This window comes from Melospiza georgiana, chromosome 4, assembly GCF_028018845.1.
Source record: "Melospiza georgiana isolate bMelGeo1 chromosome 4, bMelGeo1.pri, whole genome shotgun sequence".
Lineage (NCBI taxonomy): Eukaryota > Metazoa > Chordata > Aves > Passeriformes > Passerellidae > Melospiza > Melospiza georgiana.
In genome coordinates, this window is record NC_080433.1 from 42,415,251 (window position 1) to 42,436,687 (window position 21,437).

The following is a 21,437-nucleotide window of genomic DNA, read 5'->3' on the forward strand; positions in this document are numbered from 1 at the left end:
ATCAGGTTTGAGTTCTACAAGGAAAAATGTTGTCAAGACGGAATATTTGAACTGAATACATGGGATATCTCAAAGGTTCATGCTTTTTTGAAGAGTCTTACTACAGGCAGGAAAGTCATCCCTCCAGTCCCGCACTGGGGACCCAGCGTGAGAACATGCTCTAGCGTACTCTGTCACTGCCCTGCAGTATGTTTCATCATCATCCACTCTGAAATGATAAAATAAGAGAATAATCAAGGAAAACAAATCCCATCTAAAAATTTCTGCCATGTGACATGGTACAGGATATTTCACGCATAGCTGACACCACTTAGTCATAAAGGCACACAGGGAAAATATAAAAAGGAATGAACTAACATTGTGGTTTTATCATTTGATCTCACTAAATGTTATTTCATTTTAATATTACCACAATGAATGAAACCACTAATCTATTATTTTTAAAAAGAGCTACTTGAAGTGAAAGAGAAGCAGGACCTTTGAAGACAATGGACAACTCAACAGTCTCAAGATCCCCATCTCAGGCTTCTCCATCCTGCATGGCATAGAAACTCTGACTTAAAAAGGGCATTCTGGCTCAAGTGAGAACTTCAAGTCTCCAATTTCCTTGAACTTAGATGAGAAGAACCCTATTATGGACTCCTGACCTTGTGCTGAAGTTCTCAGAGGCAGAATTATTATCCACTAAATACTGTGGACAGGCTCAGGGCAGCACAGCCTTAGGCAAAGACAAGATTTCTGCCTTAGTCTATACAGAAGAAACTGTACAGTGCATTTTTACCAGAATCAAATAAAAAGACATTCATTAATATGTAGGCAAGTTCAAATTTTATTCAGATGTAAGTCACATACGGTGAAATACCACCAAACTTTTGTTACTGTGAAAGTCAAACAACTCACAACATTCGCTGTGGAAGATCTGGTGCCAAAATCAACTAGTCATAGCATGACATTTCTATTATAAGCATGTTTATGACAGATCAGCTGAGTTTGTCCCTTAGCACACCAGATCATGCTTCCAAAATTAATCGTCTTAAGAATATGTTGTATTGTGTTTGTATTCTGCTTTCAACACATCTATTATCAAATCAAACACCACTACACTCTTTGTTGCAGTGATCAGAGTCTCTCCAACTCTCCTCGTCTAATCCAATTAAATGGGTCTTAATAGAAAGAATACTTGGACTATACTATGGCCACACAAAAAACCTTCATAAACTGACACTAAGCCACAAGAAGAGAGGTTTCTTTATAAACAAAATAAGCCTAAATTAATGAATTTCTGAGACATAGAAACTTCAAGGTTTTTAACATTCACAAAATTCACAGTAACATGCATCAGATTGTTCACAAAAAATCCAACCCTCCTTAACACCACAGCAGTGATTCAATATCCTACTCGAAAAAAATGGCTTTCATTATTCTTCAAAAGTCACAGTAAATTCCTGAGTTAGACAGAGACCATACAGAGGCAACTCATCTCTTTTCTGAGCAACACCAGTGTTTTCCTACAAACACAAATTCTTCTATCTTGACTCTATGGTAAATCAGAAAACCAAACATTCATCAAAAATTGAACTAATAAGTTGTAATGGATTATACTGAGGGATCCTTATGTTTAGTCTTGTGATCCTTTCTGTGTGCTTTTGATTAAACTGGTGAAACTCTGAGAATTAAATACACTGAAAAAAATCCTCCTATTTCTGACAGTTACTTCTTCATTTGAAAACCTTACCAAAAAGAAAGTGGTACATTGCCCAATTATCCCTTCAATTACCAGAGTACAATTTTAACTTGAATGACTGGAATTAATTAGGATACCAAGTTGCCTACCATGCCAGCAGCTGAGGGGGTGTGACTCCCATCAAAGCAACCGAGTTCAATTTGTTTTGGCAGCTCTGAATTTAAGTAAATGGCATCATTTTGTAAAAATTCTACTGATTTGAATGATAGTGGTCAGTCATAAAAACCAGTCCAGCTGTGTCTGACAAATGGCCCAACTCCTCCAGTATTGTTGATATTTCTTCCTAGTATCATCTCCACATAGTTCTGTTTCTGGGCCTCCAGATAAAAGTTTCTTGGGTTTTTTGTGATTAGCACCTCATTTTTGTCATGAGTGATTCTCCATGAATTTACCTTGCACTTACTTGTCTAGTGTTTCCTTGAATCTATGTAAGCCCTTAACAATCAAAATATCCCTTGTCAGGCTGGTTTTGTGCCCTTTGTCCCCACACAAATCACCCCCTGAGAAACCCTGTCTCTCATTTTGAACTTGGTTCTTCTCAACTTCCCACAATGTTCTTTCATTCTGGTCCCACACAAAAGACTGAGCATTCATTTCATGTGTCAAGATTAAATACACAAGAATTCAAGTACTTACCTGCAAAGATCATTCATGCAACTTGAAATGTAAGAATACGGATCTATACTTTCATGACAGCTGAGAAAAGGAAACTGTAGGAATATTTGGCACTTGAAGAATATGTCCTGTGCATTAAGGAGAATCAGTAAATGGAAGTTAGCCAATACTTTCTGAACAAGCATCATTCTCTTTAGCTTTGTTTCCCTAGTCTAAGGTCCTTTATGTCCCCATTAAAATTTGAGGATGGTGCTGTCTCAATTTACTATTATATCTCTTTCATTATTCTTCCTAAAATTTTTTCCTCTGTGCCTAAGCCTTCTTGACTGCATGCTGGTCCTAAACCACCTGGGATGAAAAAGTGTGAAATGGCAAAGAAAAATATTTTGTGTCAATGCAGTAGCTGACCTGCAACTATTTCTGCAGTATTTCACAATCTCTAAAATAATGAGTTGCAAGATGCCAGAAACTGAACCCAAGTTTGATGCAGTAATGAAGAGCTCTGCCTGCAGACTGGTGCCACTTGGCACATCCAATCTGAGCCTTTGTACTTTTAAGCTAAACGCATGAAGAATTTCAGGCACTCCCTAGCAACAGCCCTGATCTGAATCTTTCCCAAAGCCTCAATGCATTTAAGGCCTTTTCAACATTGTGTATATTGTTAGATTCTTGTACCATCAGTAGGCAGTGAAGATTAAGAAAATACATGTATACATATGCATGTATCGATGTATATACATAAAATATAATTCCTTTACCTCAGTGGATTCTGCATTGGCTGAGCAAGGACTGGAAAAATCTGAGGCAGTAGGGACACAAGCTATATCATCTGAGGCTTGCACAGCCCAGCTATTTGCAAATTCAGCAATGTCTTCTGTATATTCACCTACTGCATAAAAACATTGGGAGAACAACAATAAAAAATTGTCAACACAAACACATAAGACAGCTTTGAAAATTTTAGTAATATTTCAATGTGTTCATTATCTCAATTACAGATGATTTCTGAGTACAAGTCATAAAGAAAAGTAATATCTTTTTTATTTCAGGTTGCATTTTATACTACATTTAAATAAAAATACAGAAAAAATGCATGACAAGGTGTTGGCTTGGGTTATTTTAAGCACAATCACTGATAATTTCATAGCAAATATACAAATAATGACAAGTGGAAGGCATTGAATACTTAAGAAAAATACATTTCTTTGAAGCAATTTAAGTCTTTCATCATGTTTCACAAAGGTCAGTTAGTGCTATTATGTCCCTCCTTTTCCCTTATTGCAGAAAAGCACTACAACACACAGGCACAAGATGCCCAGCTCTCCTCACAGCACGAGCACAGAAGAATTAATGAACAAGATGCATGACTGGAAGTCATGGCAACAGGCTTAGATACAGGAACATACTAGAAGGTTGGCAGTAAAAAAACAGACACAAAATTCCCATATATTTGCAGCAAGAACTAAATATTGTATTTTCTCTACATTCTTTATTAGGTTAAAAACAGTATATTGCCTCCACTATGAAGAACCTGACAGTAATTGTCTATGCTATGGTTATCTATATCCATGCATGGCTAGGAGACAAGATATTGAAATGAAATCAGATAGAGGGTTTTTTTCCACAGAGCTGTACTATAGAAAACTGAATCTAACTTCTAGCACAAGAAGTACAAAGTTGGATACTGAAATGTGGAAAGCCACAAAGCACACTAATGAGATACATATACTTGGATCTCCACAAATAAATGATTATAATATCCTAACCATCAGTCTGTTTTGCTTATGAGTGAGAGAGAGACTTAAAATTATTCTTCCTCTCTGACAGAGTAGTTCTTTATGCAGAAAACCTTTCCCAAACACAAAAGGCTGGGGTTTAATCTAGAGATGAACCTGTTGTTATAACTCTGATTCTACAAGAACATTAAAAATACTTTATGTACATTTTGACATGGCTTGAAAAAAACTTTTAAGTCTTAAAAAATACCACATAATAAAATCATTGTCCTTGAAACAGTTCTATACACAGATACAGTCCTTCATATTAAAGCATCACAAAGATGCTATTAAAGGTGAAGATAAGGAAACAAAAAATGAGTTTGTTTTTAAACTGTATTTAGAAATGGAGTATTATATGCCTCTCAGCAGTTTATTTATTTAAGCATAACAAATAAGGAGCATTTGGACTCTGGAAGATTCAGGATAGATGTAAGAGTTACCTTTACACTACTCAGGGAAGTAGTTTAGCTGGGACAGAGAAATCATTATATCAAATGATTTATAAGATTTAGAAATTCTTAGAAAAATGTTGCAGCTTGGAAGGGATCTGAATTAGCAGTCTATTCTTTTAAAGATTTCAGAATTCCATGCTTTGCATTTGCAGAGTCAAGGCACCATGTTATGCAACTGATTCAAGATTAAATTCATTTTATTCTCAGTTGTTCACTGCAATAATGCTACCATGTGTGATAAAGAAAAATGCTAGATGAAATGATCATGGTACAAAAATTCAGTTCCAAAAGTGAAGACAAGTATGAGCTGGAAATCTTTTATAACAGATAATACATCTAAAGATACTGAAATTATTGAATTTTAGAGATCACATTAATTCATTATTTCCTCCAAATATTATTTTTCTCTATTATTACACATCAGTAGACTAAATTGGTTATTAAACATACTGTACTCTGGTGAACAGAAGTTACTGCACAAAACTTACTGCTCTCGTGGCAGAAAAGCTATGAAAAATCTATACTCGGGTAGATTTTTAAAGAATCTTCCAAGATACGTAGAGTGAGCATTCCTTCCTTAAGGAATTTTTAAAGCTCCACTATCAACCATTTAAAAAAAGGGGAAAAAGTTACTGTGGGATACCTTTTGTGACTTAAACACACGCAGAGTCATGGGGCTAGATTCTCTCAGCAGTTAATGATAACAAGTAAGACAATCTTATTTTGTTTGTATAAGAGAGTGAGAAAAATCCTCATATTTTCAAGCCTGTTCTTGTTAGGTTTTTTTTTCCACATTAGTTGCAAGTAAGACAAAAGTCCCTGTGGAGTATTCCCTATCTAGGCTACAGAATACAAGTTTAAAAAGTCATCTCTGCCTCAGACACAGCACAAAGCAGCTCCTCATTCTAGAGTGTAGTCCAAGGCCCTTAGTCCACCATACCAAGAAGGGGATACAAGAACTCCCAGGAAACACCCTAGAAATTTACTTATTTCAACTAGGATTTTTAAGATGTTGCTTTAAGAGAATGACTCAAGACGGTACTCTTCCTCTCCATCTTTAAACACAGAGAAAACCATAAATATTTTTTTATGTATTTATTGTTTAAAGGCAATAGGATAAAGGTACCCAAAGTGCTTAGCTGAGCAAGAGGTTTCAATGCACATACAAGTACTTTCCTGAACTAGGACCTTTTCTCTTTGCATCTTTAATGATGAGGAGAAGTAAAAGTAGAGTAGCTATACTATTTTACTGAAATAACTGAAACAGGACTGACTTTTTACAACATTCTATTTATACAGCATTGTATTTAAAGTGAACATGGAAACAAAGTAAGGGTAAGCTATTTACTTACTGTTTTGAAGTATCAGGTCATCATATTTATTGCCATTAAAATTTCCACAAAGGCCACAAGGTTTTCCCTTATGATCTTCTGTCAGCTTAATATAAATACCAGAGTTGCCATCCCAAGCAAGAGAAAAACCAAAGGTAGTCTTCACAAGAATATAGTCAGCCAGTCTCTCAATGAAAGCATTTCCAACTGTCTGAGGCAATATTAATCTGGAAAAATGTAGTGCACATCAAAGGTCTCAGATGAGATGAGGTTCATGCTAGAAAAATACCACATAAAACATCACCTCTAACTCAACAAGCACTTCTTCCTGGGTGTGCAGAGTCACTCCAACTCAACAAGCACTTCTTCCTGGGTGTGCACAGTCACTCCATTCAATCCTTCATCATGTTTTTACTATCTTATATTTACTTCTCTATGTCAAACATCAAGAATGAGTGCTTTCTGCTGTATGCACCTATCAGTTGTACCAATTATAGGCTTAAAAGAATAATGCATCTTTGCTTTCAAAGCCTGGCACACCGCATTGAGGAATGCTTGAGTTCATGAGCATGCTGCATTGGGCAAGAAACCACCACCAGCCCTTCTGGGTGCTGGGTCATCACTGGGTTAGACATCTGCAAAAGGAGGAGCTTGCAGTACAGAAAACACCACTGACAAAAAAGTTGCACCTCTTCCTCCTTTGGAGAAAGACCACTGGACAATAATAAGCACAGATCTAATCCCAGTCTTCCAAAGTTGCTTCTGTTGGGTCGAACGTATCACCAGAGGTACCATTCTCAGATACTAAAGGCATTACAAAGGGGATGGCAAAAGCACCTCAACAACTTTCTTGAAATTTCTGTACTTTATCAATCAGTAAAATATACTTATTTTGCATAAAGGATGCCTTAGACATATCTTTCTCTTACAAAAAGAAAGGTAAATTTGGAGGTTTGATGTACCTCAGAGATATTTTGTGGAGTTTTTTTCCCCAAAGGGGCTTAAGATCTTTTTTTAACCAATTCAGACTCATCTAGAAGACGATCATGTCTTATATTAGCCATAGCTACCAAGAATAAATAATGATTGAATTGTTCAAAATGCTATCTGGATGCACCAGGGATTAGCTGGGAATGCCTGACACAGACTTTGTCTGTAAAAAGAAGGAATAAATAATTGTTAGGTTACAGCTGAGAAGCTGAACACAGTCAATACAGTGTATTCTATCCTCACTCGTGTATGACATCAGTACTGTCACAGCTGCTCACACTAGAGCACTATCAGCCCCAATACAGAACAGCAAGGGATCAGTAGAGGTACAGATCAAATTATTTTATCTGGATTGTGTAAGAATCCTCAGTTTCCCAAACTCCACTTTATCTTTTTCCCAATAAAATATTAAAACTCACCATTAGAGCACTTACCTGATTCCATTTTTTCTTACTTCATGTCCTGAAATCATTATTTCTTCTTGGTTTGAAAAAAATAAGCTGATAGACCTATGACAAGTATATACTGAACCATAACAGTGAGGACTGTTATGAACCTTTGAGGGAAAAAACAGACACACAATAAGAGTAAATGCTTGTCTTCAATATTTTTGCACCATTTTTATTAAATTCATATATGATATTTCACATTTTTATGCTCCAAATAATGAAAGAGCTTTAAAAATAAATACCTAGAATATTGCAAAGTCACAATTACAAAGGTATGCAAAACTCAAAGTTCACACTACAGAGTACTACTGAGAAATACAGCAACTGTTTAATAGTGCATATCATCACAGGCCAGTGGTCTGAATACTGGATAAAGGAGTCAGGCATTTTACACTGACAAACTTCAGAGACACTGTAGTGAGCTAGCTTATAGAGGCCAGAGGTGGAGCTTGCTACTTGCACTGAAGAAACACCCCTACTTCTCTGTGTCTAGAGATCTGATCTATAAAACAGGATTACAAACCATACAGAACCTCAGTGTAATAGCAGCACTCTCCCTGCCAGCTGAGACTGGTACAAGCTGAACTACAGCATGCCCTCCTAAACCACTCAGGATTTCTTGAGATTTTGAAGTGCTCCCACAGATTACAGCAGCCATCTAAGTTACATGGACCTGTTAAAATCCATTTTGCATTGGCTTTCCAGCCCTGCTAATGAAGAAAGGTAGACTTTTCTGAAGTGTGCTTTTCTCCATTATACATATGAGCCAGGGGATTGGCTTAGTCATATACCAATTTATCTTGCTCAAATACAGTACTCTCAGGACTTGAAAACTGTGGGTTTGTGCTTGAGCAAAGCTTACACAGTTTTCATTAATCTCAGGGGGAATGAGCCACCCAAACCAGTAGGATGTCCTAGTGTGCTTCAAAAGCCCATGAGCTTATTTTAGACACCACTGAAGGGAGAGAGAAATGTGTTTTACATCTTAGATGCCTATCATTTCCCAGATTAAAATATAGACAGAGATTAAATTGCTCAAATATGACTTATGTTACTTTGTGTGTCATCATTCTCTGAGAAGGATGGGAATTTCATTACCTATTTACTTGACAGTGCTGTTAAGCTTAATAAACTTGTAATTGGGAACATTTTACCAATATAGTGATGGAGGCTGTAAATGTAACTGTTTTGAAGGAAACATCTGTGAGTAAACACATACAGTGCTCATGAATACTTGAATAAATCTTCCTTGACTGACACTAAATCTGGAAGTAAAAATCAGTTACTGTTTCTCTGGCTGAAATAAGCTAGATCAGGAAAAGCATTCAGAGCTTTTACATGTATAAAGATAATCATAATTAAAGACAACATAAAAGTTATTAGACCTGGCAAATGGCTTCTATGTAAACCCATCCCAAGACAGAAACACAATAAAGGAAAATCAAAATAATCCTTATGTTTTCTTCTCCTCTTGTGGGGTTGATTATTAAAGCCAGAAGGACCATGATGTTAGGATTTGGCAAGGTTTTTGTCTCTCCATTGCCCAGTCTGTCTACAGTCTCACATTACTTATGACTTTGCTGAGTAAACATTTTCAGTTTTTAGTAAAACATGACATTTTTTCCAGCAATCAAATAGAACCTTCTCTCTTTGCAGAGCCACTGGAATCCACTGACATATTGATTCCAGATTTTAATATAGTCTTGGACTTTGCTACAGCACTGTCTGAAAACCTTTAAGAGGTCACAGCTGCATATAGAATCCAAATAATTAAAATGAAATTGTGAAAGGCAGGTGTAACAGTGTCTCTCCTAACTTGAGCAGGTAGAAATGGCAGTTTTAATGGTAGATTTATCTTCACTAAGTGCTGTTATCTGAGGGAAGAAGAGGTCATCTGTTTATAAAGGAAAAACAGTCCTCAGAGCAGAAATCAGCATCTAGATCTGCCCTCATGCCTAAGACCACTGTACACACATGGGCTCAAAATGAGGACCCCTCTTGTCGTCTCTTCCCTGCCCCATCAGCACCAAATCCCAGCCATTGTGAATAAGGTAACAGAATGATCTTGTATCCCCTCCCCACAGTAACCACCAGCCTGACAAATAGGGCATCTCTCTTCAAAGAGGGTATAGGTTTGAACTCTCCCTGACCCACAGTCATTAACCATGGATACTCAGCAATTTGAATAAATGACTAAAAAGAGTGCTTTCCATACATAGGTCAAGTTGAAAGCTTTTGAGTAGTTAATCTTCTCTGCATGACGTAGAGGTAATCCAAAATTAGAATGCAAATCCCTCGAGGGGACAAGATGGGGAGCAAATCCCATAGGCCAGGGAAACAGATTCTCATAGCATGCCAATAGCTGTGAATTAGGGCCTAGCACGTTCATGTTCCTCGCTACTAGGCAAGTGATAGCTGTTTGCACTTAGCAACTCAGAAACTCAGCAGCTCAATATTTTTTTACAGCCTGGTAGCTGAAGTTTATTAAAGTTTCTGGGGTCTTGTTTAAGACCCACTTTAGCTCCCAGAAGGGAGAGAGCCGATATCCCATTAAGGATCGAAGGAGAAAGAAATACTGTTTTTAATATACTGACTCTTTTGATTATAATTACATTAGTATTTTGAGTTACTGCATGTAAGTTTAGGCTTTTCCAGAAGTTTCCCACATTTCCACAGTTTTATATTTAAGCAATTAATGCTCAGTTTGGTACATTTACTGTCTGTCTACTTATTTTACTTATTTATTTTTATGTTTACTTACATACTTACTTCTAATGTATGTTTACATACTTACCCAAACAGTGTATTGGGGCTCCAGAGTATTGCAGTCTTTTGCAAATATATAGGAGCAATTCCCTGGGAAGTAGTAGTAGATGCCATCAAATGTTTCAAAATGATACTGTCCCCATGATTTGCAAATCCCATCTCGGTCCTTGCCAGTGTTAGGTACTGGAGAGAACACACTGATTTTACAAGAAGCGTGGTCATCAAAAACTAGCTAGTGCAAAAGATCAACTTATTCCTTCAACTTTATAGACAGCACTCTTTTTTAGTCCTAAGTCTGCAGTTTTAGCCATGTGCAATCATAATTAAATCTTTATTTGCTTCAGTGGAAACATTTTAATTACAAGTAGAAGCAAGGGAGTTAGATATTCTTGTTTATCCCTACACACAGCAGATTCCAGAAACTAGTTAAATTTAAATAGTAGGTGATTTAATTGGCAATAAACCACTGCTTATTAAAAGTAATGCAGTGGTTTTTGGTTATTCATCTAATTAAAAAAAAAAAAAAAAAAAAAAAAAAAAAAGCTGTCTGGCTACTAGACAATACTAGACAATGGTCTATCTGTTATGGTATCTATATATCATTACAGCCCAAGTGCAAAATGCAGACATTTCTGATGTTGTTTTCTATATGTCCCTAATAATGCATATAATTTTAAACCTCCTAGCTACAGGCCAAATTAGAGTCCTGCTACAGAATAATCACAAATATGCTGGTAACAGTAGTTTTTCAAAATCTGCATCCTAAATCTTCCTGAAAGCTGTTACTAAACTATTTTGGCCCAAAAACTTACCAATTTGGCACCTGCTTCCTTGAGCCTGGAATAACTGACAGTCACAGTCACCTCCCTCTGTGCAGGCTGCTCCATTAAGGCACTCCTGAGGACATGAACCTGCAAGGAAGTGTTCCAGCCTTTTAGTAGATACAGTATTTTTCAAAGAGGTTGAGAGATCCTAGCCAAATTTTTTTATTGTTAAATCATGAGCCGCCATATTAGCTGAAAAAATTAACCAACCACTATCTCCATTTTTTAACATATGCTTAATTTAATCCTTCTTGTTCCTTAGTTAAAAGAGAAGCAAGGTTCTCATTTGGTTTGAGACTTATAAACTAACAAAGGAGCAAAAGGTCAACCTCCTCCAAGCAAACAAAAGGTCAAGTTCCCATGTAAAGAAATCAAATCCCAGTCCTGCTGATCTCAAAATATACAGGACACAGATCATTCTAATTCCCTAAATTCAGCATCATTTATACATATATCCAGCTTCTCCCTCCTAAACCTTACTGCAAAGGGTACATTCAGTTTATGAACAGGCCAGAATGTATATTTTAGAGTCAAAATCAGTCCTAAACAACCTTCCCCACATTCTAAAAAAAATAGTCAGCTAAAAGGTTATTTCTGCTTCAGAGGTGACTGGAGTCAGAGACTTTAGATTCCATGGGAATGGCTTATTCTATGTTATAATTAGTAATTTTTTCCGAAAGCATTAAATGGTTTTATAGTCTTTTTGAAAGCTATGAACTCCTTATCATTTACTAATCATTCATTGAGTTGGGTTTAAATCATCATTCCCCAAAACTAGAGAAGAAAGCTAGTCCCAAAGCAAAACTTCACCAGTTTTTTGCAGAGAGTTGCTTGCCTTCTTGGAGTAGGATTAAAACTCTACATACATATAAAATTTCCAATGTTGCTGATGGGGATTAAAAAAGTGTTGCACAATGCAGGAAGTAAATGAAATAAACAGGCCCTTCCACTTCCAGTGAGGCACAGCAAAGCTGCTAGTGACATTAAATGGGAAAAAAATGGGACCTTTAAAGTAAAGGGGCAAAGAAGCTACCAGTGGTTAGGAATATCATCTGTCATTGTGAAAATGCCTTTCCATGCTTAGCTTTGAATTTTTTCCATTTAAGAACTGCTTTCCAAATATACATAAATACTCTGAAAATACCAACAAAGCAAAAACCATTGTTTCTATAACAGCCCTAATGGGGAAATCTTTTGCTGTTTTTAGAATTTTTAGTTGTAAAATTGCATATATTCATTTACATAGAAAAATGCAAAAGAAGGCACCTGCCTGGGCATTTTCTAAGAAGGATACCAAAATTCCAATTGACGTTGCCTACAATGAACTCTTCTGCAAAAATTTCTGTAACTTAAACCTGCTTTACATATTTATCCAATGCTTAAATCCGTACAGGAGCAGCTTCGTGCTCATTTCCTGAGTATTCATTTCCCTTTGCACAACCAGTTATAAGAGACTCTGATACACCTACATCCTCTGACAAGGCCAGAAAAAAAGTGGCATAAATTAAAAATTGTTATAAAATTAAACTTTAAAAAACCCCCACAAAATCTAAAAAGATTGGCTTTCTTAGCTGTCCAGATTTGGTTTTTAAGGCCCTATTTGGAAAGTACCATTTTAACAGATTTTTTTATATATATATTTAACATGAATAAAATGAGAAAATGAGACAGGAGAGAATTTTGTAGTGGCACGAAGAAGAGGGCTTCCACAGCCCATGGTAACACAGAGGAGGGAGGCAGCATTTTCAGGGTTCTCTCCTCCTGCAGATGAGGGTGACAGCACTGACCTCCTGGTGGACTCCGCATCAGGGTCCCATGATGGTGCAACCGAGAGGCAGATTGAACCTGTCAGAGAAACATAAAAGCCAAATCAGGGTGTTTGTGGTTTAAAAATTAATTGACAAAACCTGAGGCCTTGCACTGGGTTGGAACTTTAAATACAGAAGAGTAATTTACATCTCAGCCAGTGCATGGCACAGTTATGGTTGCTACTGGAGGGATTAGCAGCCCGGGAAGAAGAAGCACAGTGTCTTTTGAGAAGATTGGAGAAAGATACAGCTGCTATGTGAGAGCACTACTGGCTTCTCATCCAGGGCGTCCAGTTCCAGTGAATCACCAAGGTTCCACATGGGAAGTTTTGCATTTACGTTTGGAAGGAAAAGAAGGGGAGAGAGTGCAACCTCCCTTTTTCATTTCACTCAAATACCCATTGTTGAAGGGCTCCCTCTATTGTTTCCACTCCCCTGACTCAAACTCCATGCTGCACCCAGATCATCCCATTATGGCCAGTCTAGCTGCAATGGATTTTGTGTTCTCCTTGACATCCTTCAGAATTGCATTTTGGTTCATCCCAAACAAAACAGAAAGCAGATCTGCCTGATCTGCCTCCTGTTCAGAAGCAGGGAGCCTCACACTGTGAGGAAGCCTTGTATCTGGCCCAGCACTCTGATATTGCAACTTGTCACATTGCATTTTCCCTTCCAATGATCCCATTCCAGACTGCAAGTACTCTGGGGCTTCTGCCCACACTAGACTGACTGGAAAGTTTACCAGGATTGAAGTGCTGAGCACTTTAATGTTTCCCACTTACGTTTATCCATGGCCAGTTTAAGTATCTTTCTTTATAAATCTGGTCCTTTTTGCTTAAATAGCTCTTCTTTCCTCTGTTTGTTATTTATTTCTTATCTGATGTTCTATGAAAAAACAGTTACCTTTCTGCAGTTCCCACAGACTTAAGTGCCAGCCTTCAGCTGTACAACTAAGAAATTTTTTTAGTCTTTGCTTGTAAACTAATTTCTTTCTTCCCTCCTGACTCCACTCATTCTCCACATCTCAAGTTTGAACTGATGGATCTCAAGTTAACAACAATGTGCAAGGAACATTTTAGGTCTTGCCAAGGTCTCTTACAGCTCGCTTTTTCAAATGGAAATATGTTGTGGGATGCTTCCAAGTAGTACAATCTGTTTAAAATCAAACTGAAACAGATTTCATTGAATCACCACCTGGAAGGCCCCCTGCACCAAAATCCCTGGTGCCCATGGTCCAGTGCTAGGTGCAGTGTCCCTTCCCTCCCTACACAACAAGGCCCATTCCCATTTTTTCTGATGGCAACTCCAAGCCGCCCGCCTCACAAAAGCTGCTTTAGGCATTTGCGCCGTTTTGCAGAGCGTCCTTGGTGCGATAGCTCTTCCCTGCTGAGGGCCCTCCAAGGACACCTCCAGCCCTGCTTCTCCCGGGGGCTCGGTTACCTCAGGGCAGTGTTTCACAGCTGCCTTTGACTCCCTAGCAGCACACACATCTCACAGGGCCTTGGAGAAAATCACCCTGGTTCGGCCTGCAGGCTCCCCGGGACACCCTGAGGCGGGACCACCTCTGGCTTCCTGCCTACCCCCTTCAAAGGGCTTATAACCCCTGGCTGGGCTCCATAGCCCAAGTGTGTACAATTGGGGGAACAAGATTCCTCCATTTAGGATTGAATTTCAGCACAACATTGCTGGGATGCAGCACTGAGGCAGCGTGGGGCCAGGGCAATGGGAACCAGGGCTAGGCCAGAGCCGCCGAGGGCACCATGTCCAGGAGGGAGCCTTGCCAGTGGCACGGCCATTGTGCCTCTCACAAACACAAACAGCTTTCCAGGTCCTGTTCACCCCCACAAAACACAGAGAACGGCCTGGGTTTATTTCCCATGCTGTGTGTCAGTCGGCTTGGCAGGGTAGGTCCCTGCTGAGTGCTTTGCTGAGGGAGAATGAAGGCATTAGGTCACAGCTCAGGTGGGGTGAGCAGGTGGGGAGTAGCTGCTCCTCCTCACTGTCCTCCTGTTACCGCAGCCCATCTCCCCACAAAGGGTCATTTGTAAGGATGACAAAGGCCCAGAGCAGAAAAGGGAGGAGGGTTTCCCCACCCTCCTTCTTTTGGAGGTATAACCTACCTCGGCTGTTACAAGATCTCTTTTCTGTCGAGTTGCATTAGACTCAGTTCTGGAAGAAAACAAAAAGGATCTTGTATTATCAAAGGTCCCTGGAGCAACCTGAATAAGCAAGTCCCCAGAGAGAAGTGTTTCTCTCTGATTACCATCACTTTATCAAAGAGGTCTTTCTTGGGTTAACATTTAAAAAGGTGATTCTTTTTTTTTTGTTTTGACAGTATCTCATTTTACAGAATTGGGCGGCACTCCAATCTCTGCTTGGACAGGGAGATACCTGGAGCTTTGGGGAGACATAAATAGGCAAAACAGACTTACACAACAGGATACAAAATTGTAAACCAGCTTCATATTTACTTCATGCTGCATGTCAGTGGCTACAAGTTCCCCGGAGTGTTGCTTGAATATACTCTGATGGTGCTTTTGATAGCAAGAGTTGACTCTCCAGCTGGAGCCGACTTTAATTTGTGATTAAGTTTAGAAACAAGAGCATCAAACTATAAAACACACTTAGTTCTATCAACACTTCATGATGGCATATCATTTGACATGCCTGTGTGTCCACTAGATGTATTAGAAAGTCATAAGATACACAAAGCTACGTCCAACTTGATGCCTCCATTGAAAATGATGGCATAGATCCCATTTAATTCAATGGGATCAGGAACATTGCCTAGTTTGGGTTTTGTTTGGATTTCAGCTTCTATGTGAAAATTAGTATTGAAAATGTTTATTTTAAGTCTGTATAGCACTTACTTTTCTGTGCTTCAAATAGCAGCTAGGATTTTATCATGCAGTTAAAACTGTAGATGGATACTCATTTAATGTATTTTTCCAGTCATGAAATCATGATCTCATGCTGTTTTCATTCCATTATTCCTCTAAGCTTTCTCGAGACCATAGAAGTATCATTTTTCATAAGGACCTCCATTTTTCAAACAGAGGACCCATGCCCATTACGTAAATACTTGGGAAAGAGTTGTAAACATTCTGAAAGTGTGTTCTACATCCAATCTACATGTAGATGACATTTTACACATTGAATTCAAGGCTATATTTTGCTTTCTAGCTTTCACTGCATTGCATTTGCTCATTCTTGTTCTGTTTGTAGGACTTGACAAATAAGGAATAAAAACTTACCTCAAAGTTCTTCTCAAAAGAGGAAGCTTGCAATATGATCCTGTAGATTAAAAAATCACAAAGTTAAACTTTTTTTTTTTTTTACAGCATCACTCTCCCCTTGGCAAGCAATGTCAAGTTTAAAACAACATTATTGAATTTTGGAGTTTAAGAATCCTGAGTTTTCCACGGCACTTTTGTAGAAACTCTGTATCCAAGGAATGTAGGACTATATTCACTCCTAAGAATTTGATCCTCTCACACAGTCTTTACCTGCAGGTTTCATGGTTGTAGTTCCGGTACCTGCTACCATGAAGTAGTAAAAAGAGCTCATAGTTCTTTAGAGGCACAGAACAAAAAAATAGAAGAGGTAAACAGGTGAAATAGAACAGGTACACAGAGCTTTCCAGAGTCAAACCTCCAGGGTTATAATACTTTACTGACTGTTGCTTGTAAGACTGAATTATAAATAGTTTTAATGAGCCTGTGCTTAAAACAAGGCAGCAAATGAACAAAACCAAACAAAACCACAAAAAACTTTTTCATATTATATTAGAAATATTTGTAATTGTAGCAAGGAAACTATATATAAGATCCAGTTGCATTATATAGAAAGTAAGATAATTTCTATAACTAGAAGAGCAATTATTTACCCTAGCAGTCTAAAAACGTTTAAACAAACTTCAGGTGCAGTCTGTTCAAATAAAATCTTACCTTATTGAAAACCATGAAATGCTACTCGTCTGACAATAACAGCAAGAAAGGCAAGAAAGTTAGACTTTGTTCATAAATAATTGTTTTCTAACAAATTCAGATGTAAAAACTGGCTCTTAAAAAGAATTTATATTTTGGTTTCTGCACCTGTGAGAGAGAACGATGATATATACTTGTTTAAATTGCATTTACAAATTCCAGCAAGGTCAAAAGGTCAAAAAAAGAAGATAGAAAAAATAACCAGTAATATTAAAATATTTAGAAAAATATTTGTAGAAATTAGGATTACCACAAAAGAATAGAATAAAATTCTTACCTTGCAAAGTGGACAGCAGTGAATGAAGCAAGAATATACTCCACGGTATCATTAAACTGAGCTTTCCTACAATGTTCATTTCAGTATAAGTTGGAAAAAGGGAATTTATCCAAATTAATGGCTTCGATTACAGGGCATCTTACAACTGTGTATTTCTACAGTGTGTTTAAATCCTTTAGAGGTTAGATAATTGGACTCATTACTTAAAATAATGCAATGTAAAATAGGAAAAGAGCAGGAGACATCAAGCTTGGTAGCTACATACAGCTTCAGGAGCCTTGCGAGTGTTGCGTACAACTTCCTGGCTGCATGTCTCTCATTAGCAATGCATGGTAGCTCCTCAGCACAGTCTGTATTAGTTACACTTCCAGCAGACCTGCGAGTATTACTCCCCTGTTGAGTTGAATTGGCCCTTTATAACACAGCAGACAATGACAGAAATGTTGCCATGTCATGGTGGTTCGAGAGATCCTTCTGTCGTCACACACCTTTGTGTGCATTGAGGCTTGAGCTGAGGGCTATTCTCTACTCCTTAGTACAGCAACATTTCTTTGCAAGACCCTGAAATAATACCACTATATAATTATAACTACATGGTTTTACATATTAACATAGTAATGTTTTTTCTCTGTCCTGAAAGGAGAGAGATGAACTTCTATTAAATAATACATCCAGCTTTTTAAGAATATTCTGTATGCCTTTCTGGGTATAGTTTGCTTATAGCACAAAAGAAGGCTTCTCAGAGGATAATTATATTTTGGTCTTAATAAATCATGTTATGAACACTTCACATTAGGAAAAAGGAGGAAGAAGTCAACAGGGCCAAAGGGTTTAATTTCTAATTTTCATTAAAATATAAAATCATAATTTTACCAAAATTAAAAGTTACCATGTTTTAAAATAAAAGTATCTTACCTGCTTTACCATAATGTAAACAGAATCATCAGAAAGCACAGCTTTAAAGACACTTATAATGCTATTCAAAATTGTTCATGATACTTTTATTTTGCAAAGCTTATCTTTTGCCGACCCTCCTTTTTTCCTAGGAGGTGCTTTGTGGGACCTCCTGAGCATGCTACAGAAGGTGTGGTTAGACCCAAAAGAATTTTAGAAGTTGATGACTTCTCTGAGTAAAAAGTTCTCCCATCCTTCCTTCTAGCCCCTTTTCCTGCTCCCCAGATGGACACACAAATGAAAGCAAATGAAAACTCAGCCTCTCCAAGCATGGACAAAAACGAAACCCTGGGTCCACACAGCAGCCAACAGCCCTGGTTTGCGATCACTGATGGCACAACGGTACTTATTGGAAACTGATGCATAACACCTTGCCCTGTGTTTAAAATTTAAGAACTACTTTATTTTTAAGAACTATGTCGGATCTGAGAAGCTGACATTCCCGTAGTTGCATTTCAAGAGAGATTTTTGCTTTGTTTTTACCTCTATGGAAGTATCTATGGTCTGTTCCCGTGGATTGGCTGTTTGTCTGCAGCTGGACTGCATCTCTCAGCTCAGCTGCACCTGCAGTATGTGATCCAAAACCACTCCACATCACCAAGAGAAGCAAAAAAAGTAAATTCTTAGGCCATATGGAAACATTGATATAGTCACTCACAGACCTTTCACTCTTATTTGAGAACTTACAGGAAATAGACTTGCACCATCTCATAAATCTATTCTCAAGACTGCTGTCAATATGACATGAAACCAAGCATTACATCTTCCAAATTCCATTACCAGTCTCTCTTGCTGACAGTTATCTTACTGTCAAGCTAACTCTGGTTTAGAAACTCTTGGAAACTCAAGCTCCTTTGAGAAATCTCATCTGGGATTCCTCACTTTCTCAAGAGTGTATTTCTCACTATGCTTCATATGCATTTTCACAACTAAATTATTGTAATATTAATAGAAATTAACTCTTTTGGTTTAACAGGAAAAAAAAAGCTATCCAAAATAGCATTTATGTGAGTTTTGTTTGGTTTTGGGATTTCTTTAACAATTTTTCTATAACAAAGTTGGTATATGTAGTATTTCGCAGTTGTTTAACTTTTAATATTTAAAAACAGGCCAAGCCTTATTATCTGCAAAGGAACTTTGTAAGAACTAAAGCAATAGGCTTCATAAAGTTTAGACATCTCAGCCCAAGGCAAGGTAGGAAACAGCAAAGTCCCAAGTACATTAAGGATGTCAGCTAAGGAAAAAGAATTATTCAACCAAGTACTCTGAACTGTAACTCAGAAGACTATATTAAGAAAGAGATTAAAAAATCAAACCAAATTATATCAAGTCAACAACACTTAATATCTACACAAGTATTAGAATACTAACTGACTGGCACTTCTGAAAAACTTGAAAAAATGCACTAGAAAATAATTGCTTTTGTAAGAAAACAAGCACAATACAGAACGCACTTGTCCCACACTTTAAAAATGCCAGTGTTACATTAAGTTACAGATTTTTTTCTTCAAAAATAAAATTTAAACATTTAAGGGGTAATATATTTGTACATTGAAGTCAAAATAAATTTTCTCCACATGTTCCAACATAATGTTTCAGAGGGCTTAAATTTATAGACAGATCACAATGTTCACCAGGATTATAAACAATGGAAAAGGAAATAACTGCCTTCAGTGCCACGGGCTGGCAAGCTAACACTGGTTGGAAAAGAAGTCCACTGGCATTGCTAACAAAACATTGTATTTGCAATGAAGAATTCAATTTTGTTGTTAATTCAATTTTGTTGTGCACAGATGATCTTCCTAAGGATCACCATTGGTGAAACTAAGGAAAAAGCCAGATGATACGAGGTGAGGGGCATTTCCTCTTTTGTGAGAACCACCTCCCCAGCTGCTCAAGAATCTTCCTAATGGTTTGAAGATCAAACTCTTACAATTTCTCCGGGGATGTGTTTCTCTGGCCAGAGTGGATGCTCAATGACAAGTGCTTGATTACCACCCCGGAAGAATCAGGACAGGAGGAAAGGAGACATTTTTACAAACACCTTCAAACTTAACAGTGGTTACAGTTTCCCAATGAAGTTAAGCCCTCTAGTGGGTGGTCAGTAAGCAACCTCTCAGAATAAAAATCTTCAGCCATCCAGGCAGACTGTCCAACTCTACAAACATTTCTCATTTAGAAAGCGTGTGGGAATGACATCACTCTGCAGGATTAATGGGGAATTTTTATAGGATCACAGTTCCGTTCAGAAAGCATTTATGTTAAGAGTCTTCTGGTTGAAGAAACAACATGCAGATATCATCTCTGAATATATTAGTAGCAATGCAAGTTTTATTTTCAGCCTTTCCACAAAAGACCAGCAAAACAATAATCCCCAATTGTTACAAGCTGTTCTGTGAGCAGAAAATGTTCATCAGGCTTCCTCGTAACTGTGAAATCCACCCCTAAGATTACTGTCATCAGGTATTCCATCTTCCCCGGTCTCATTAGGTTTCCCACCACCACAACTTCGCTTCATCTCTTTTCCCCTCCATCCCACAGATCTAACAGCCAGACAAGAATCAGTTTTGAACAAGCCACAGCATAGGGTATGTATGTGCCAACTGGGAGGCCAGGAAGCATCTCCTAAGCAATGAGCAAGCCATTGCTTTTCAGTCACACAGCCTAACAACTACAGATTTTATTTTCCCTCAGCTGAAGCTAATTAACATGAAGACACAAGTTTTCACAAAACTCATAGGAATTCAAGCGATCAAACTCAAAGTTCCCTCTGCATAGCATCTTTTCTTTGGAAAACCAAGCCAGGAGGATGAGCAGGGCAGTTTTCAGCAGCCCAAGAGCTTAGACTGCAGGAAAGGGAGCCTGGAATCTTGCCAGACAGGAGTCTGGGATGGAGTGTCCCATTTGTTTTGTGTAAAACCAAATAGTCCTGGTATGTAAATTGGTGATAGAACATACAACGGTCTCCTCCGCATCAACAGGAGCATGACAGGTTTGAATACAAGCATTGCATTGCTATTTCTATCATGGAATGCAGTTACTTTGTGGCAGAAACTGACAGCTAAAATGGGGAGATGGATGCAGAATTTCTTTTTTAGAAGGATTTTTTTTTGCTACACATTTAACTATTCAGTAAAGGATACCTTTAATACTCTTCTACTGAAAAAGCAGAAGCTCATGACAAATGCTTAAAATTAATAAAAAGCTGAAACCATCTGTTTATATTAAACTAGAGGAAAAGGGTGGATTTTACTATTCATTTCAATTCCCCAACACACAGGGAAGCTGGTTTATGTTGACAGAGTACACTGAAAAACATTTCCCATTAAGCAAATTAGAATCACATGCTAAGAGAAAAGCCCAACATTTAAAAATCTCAAGCCAAGGTACTCCTATGACAATTCCAGTAGTGCCACACAAGCATACAGTATCAGACATTAAAATACCAGGCTTGGAGAGCAAT

General features: G+C 37.8%; 1 protein-coding gene across 1 annotated transcript in view; it reads right to left on the minus strand.

Annotated features, from left to right (window-relative positions):
• OTOGL (otogelin like) overlaps positions 1-17,099 on the minus strand; it is a 92,146-nt gene extending 75,047 nt beyond the window's left edge. The window contains exons 1-11 of the mRNA XM_058023293.1: positions 17,021-17,099; positions 16,012-16,051; positions 14,878-14,926; positions 12,737-12,794; positions 10,938-11,036; positions 10,154-10,308; positions 7,345-7,466; positions 5,942-6,147; positions 3,118-3,245; positions 2,381-2,487; positions 102-208 (exon numbers count right to left, since the gene is read on the minus strand). Of these exons, the coding sequence (XP_057879276.1) occupies positions 102-208; positions 2,381-2,487; positions 3,118-3,245; positions 5,942-6,147; positions 7,345-7,466; positions 10,154-10,308; positions 10,938-11,036; positions 12,737-12,794; positions 14,878-14,926; positions 16,012-16,051; positions 17,021-17,099 (1,150 nt within the window). The remainder of the gene's footprint in view (positions 1-101; positions 209-2,380; positions 2,488-3,117; positions 3,246-5,941; positions 6,148-7,344; positions 7,467-10,153; positions 10,309-10,937; positions 11,037-12,736; positions 12,795-14,877; positions 14,927-16,011; positions 16,052-17,020) is intronic.
• Positions 17,100-21,437: the final 4,338 nt, after the last annotated feature.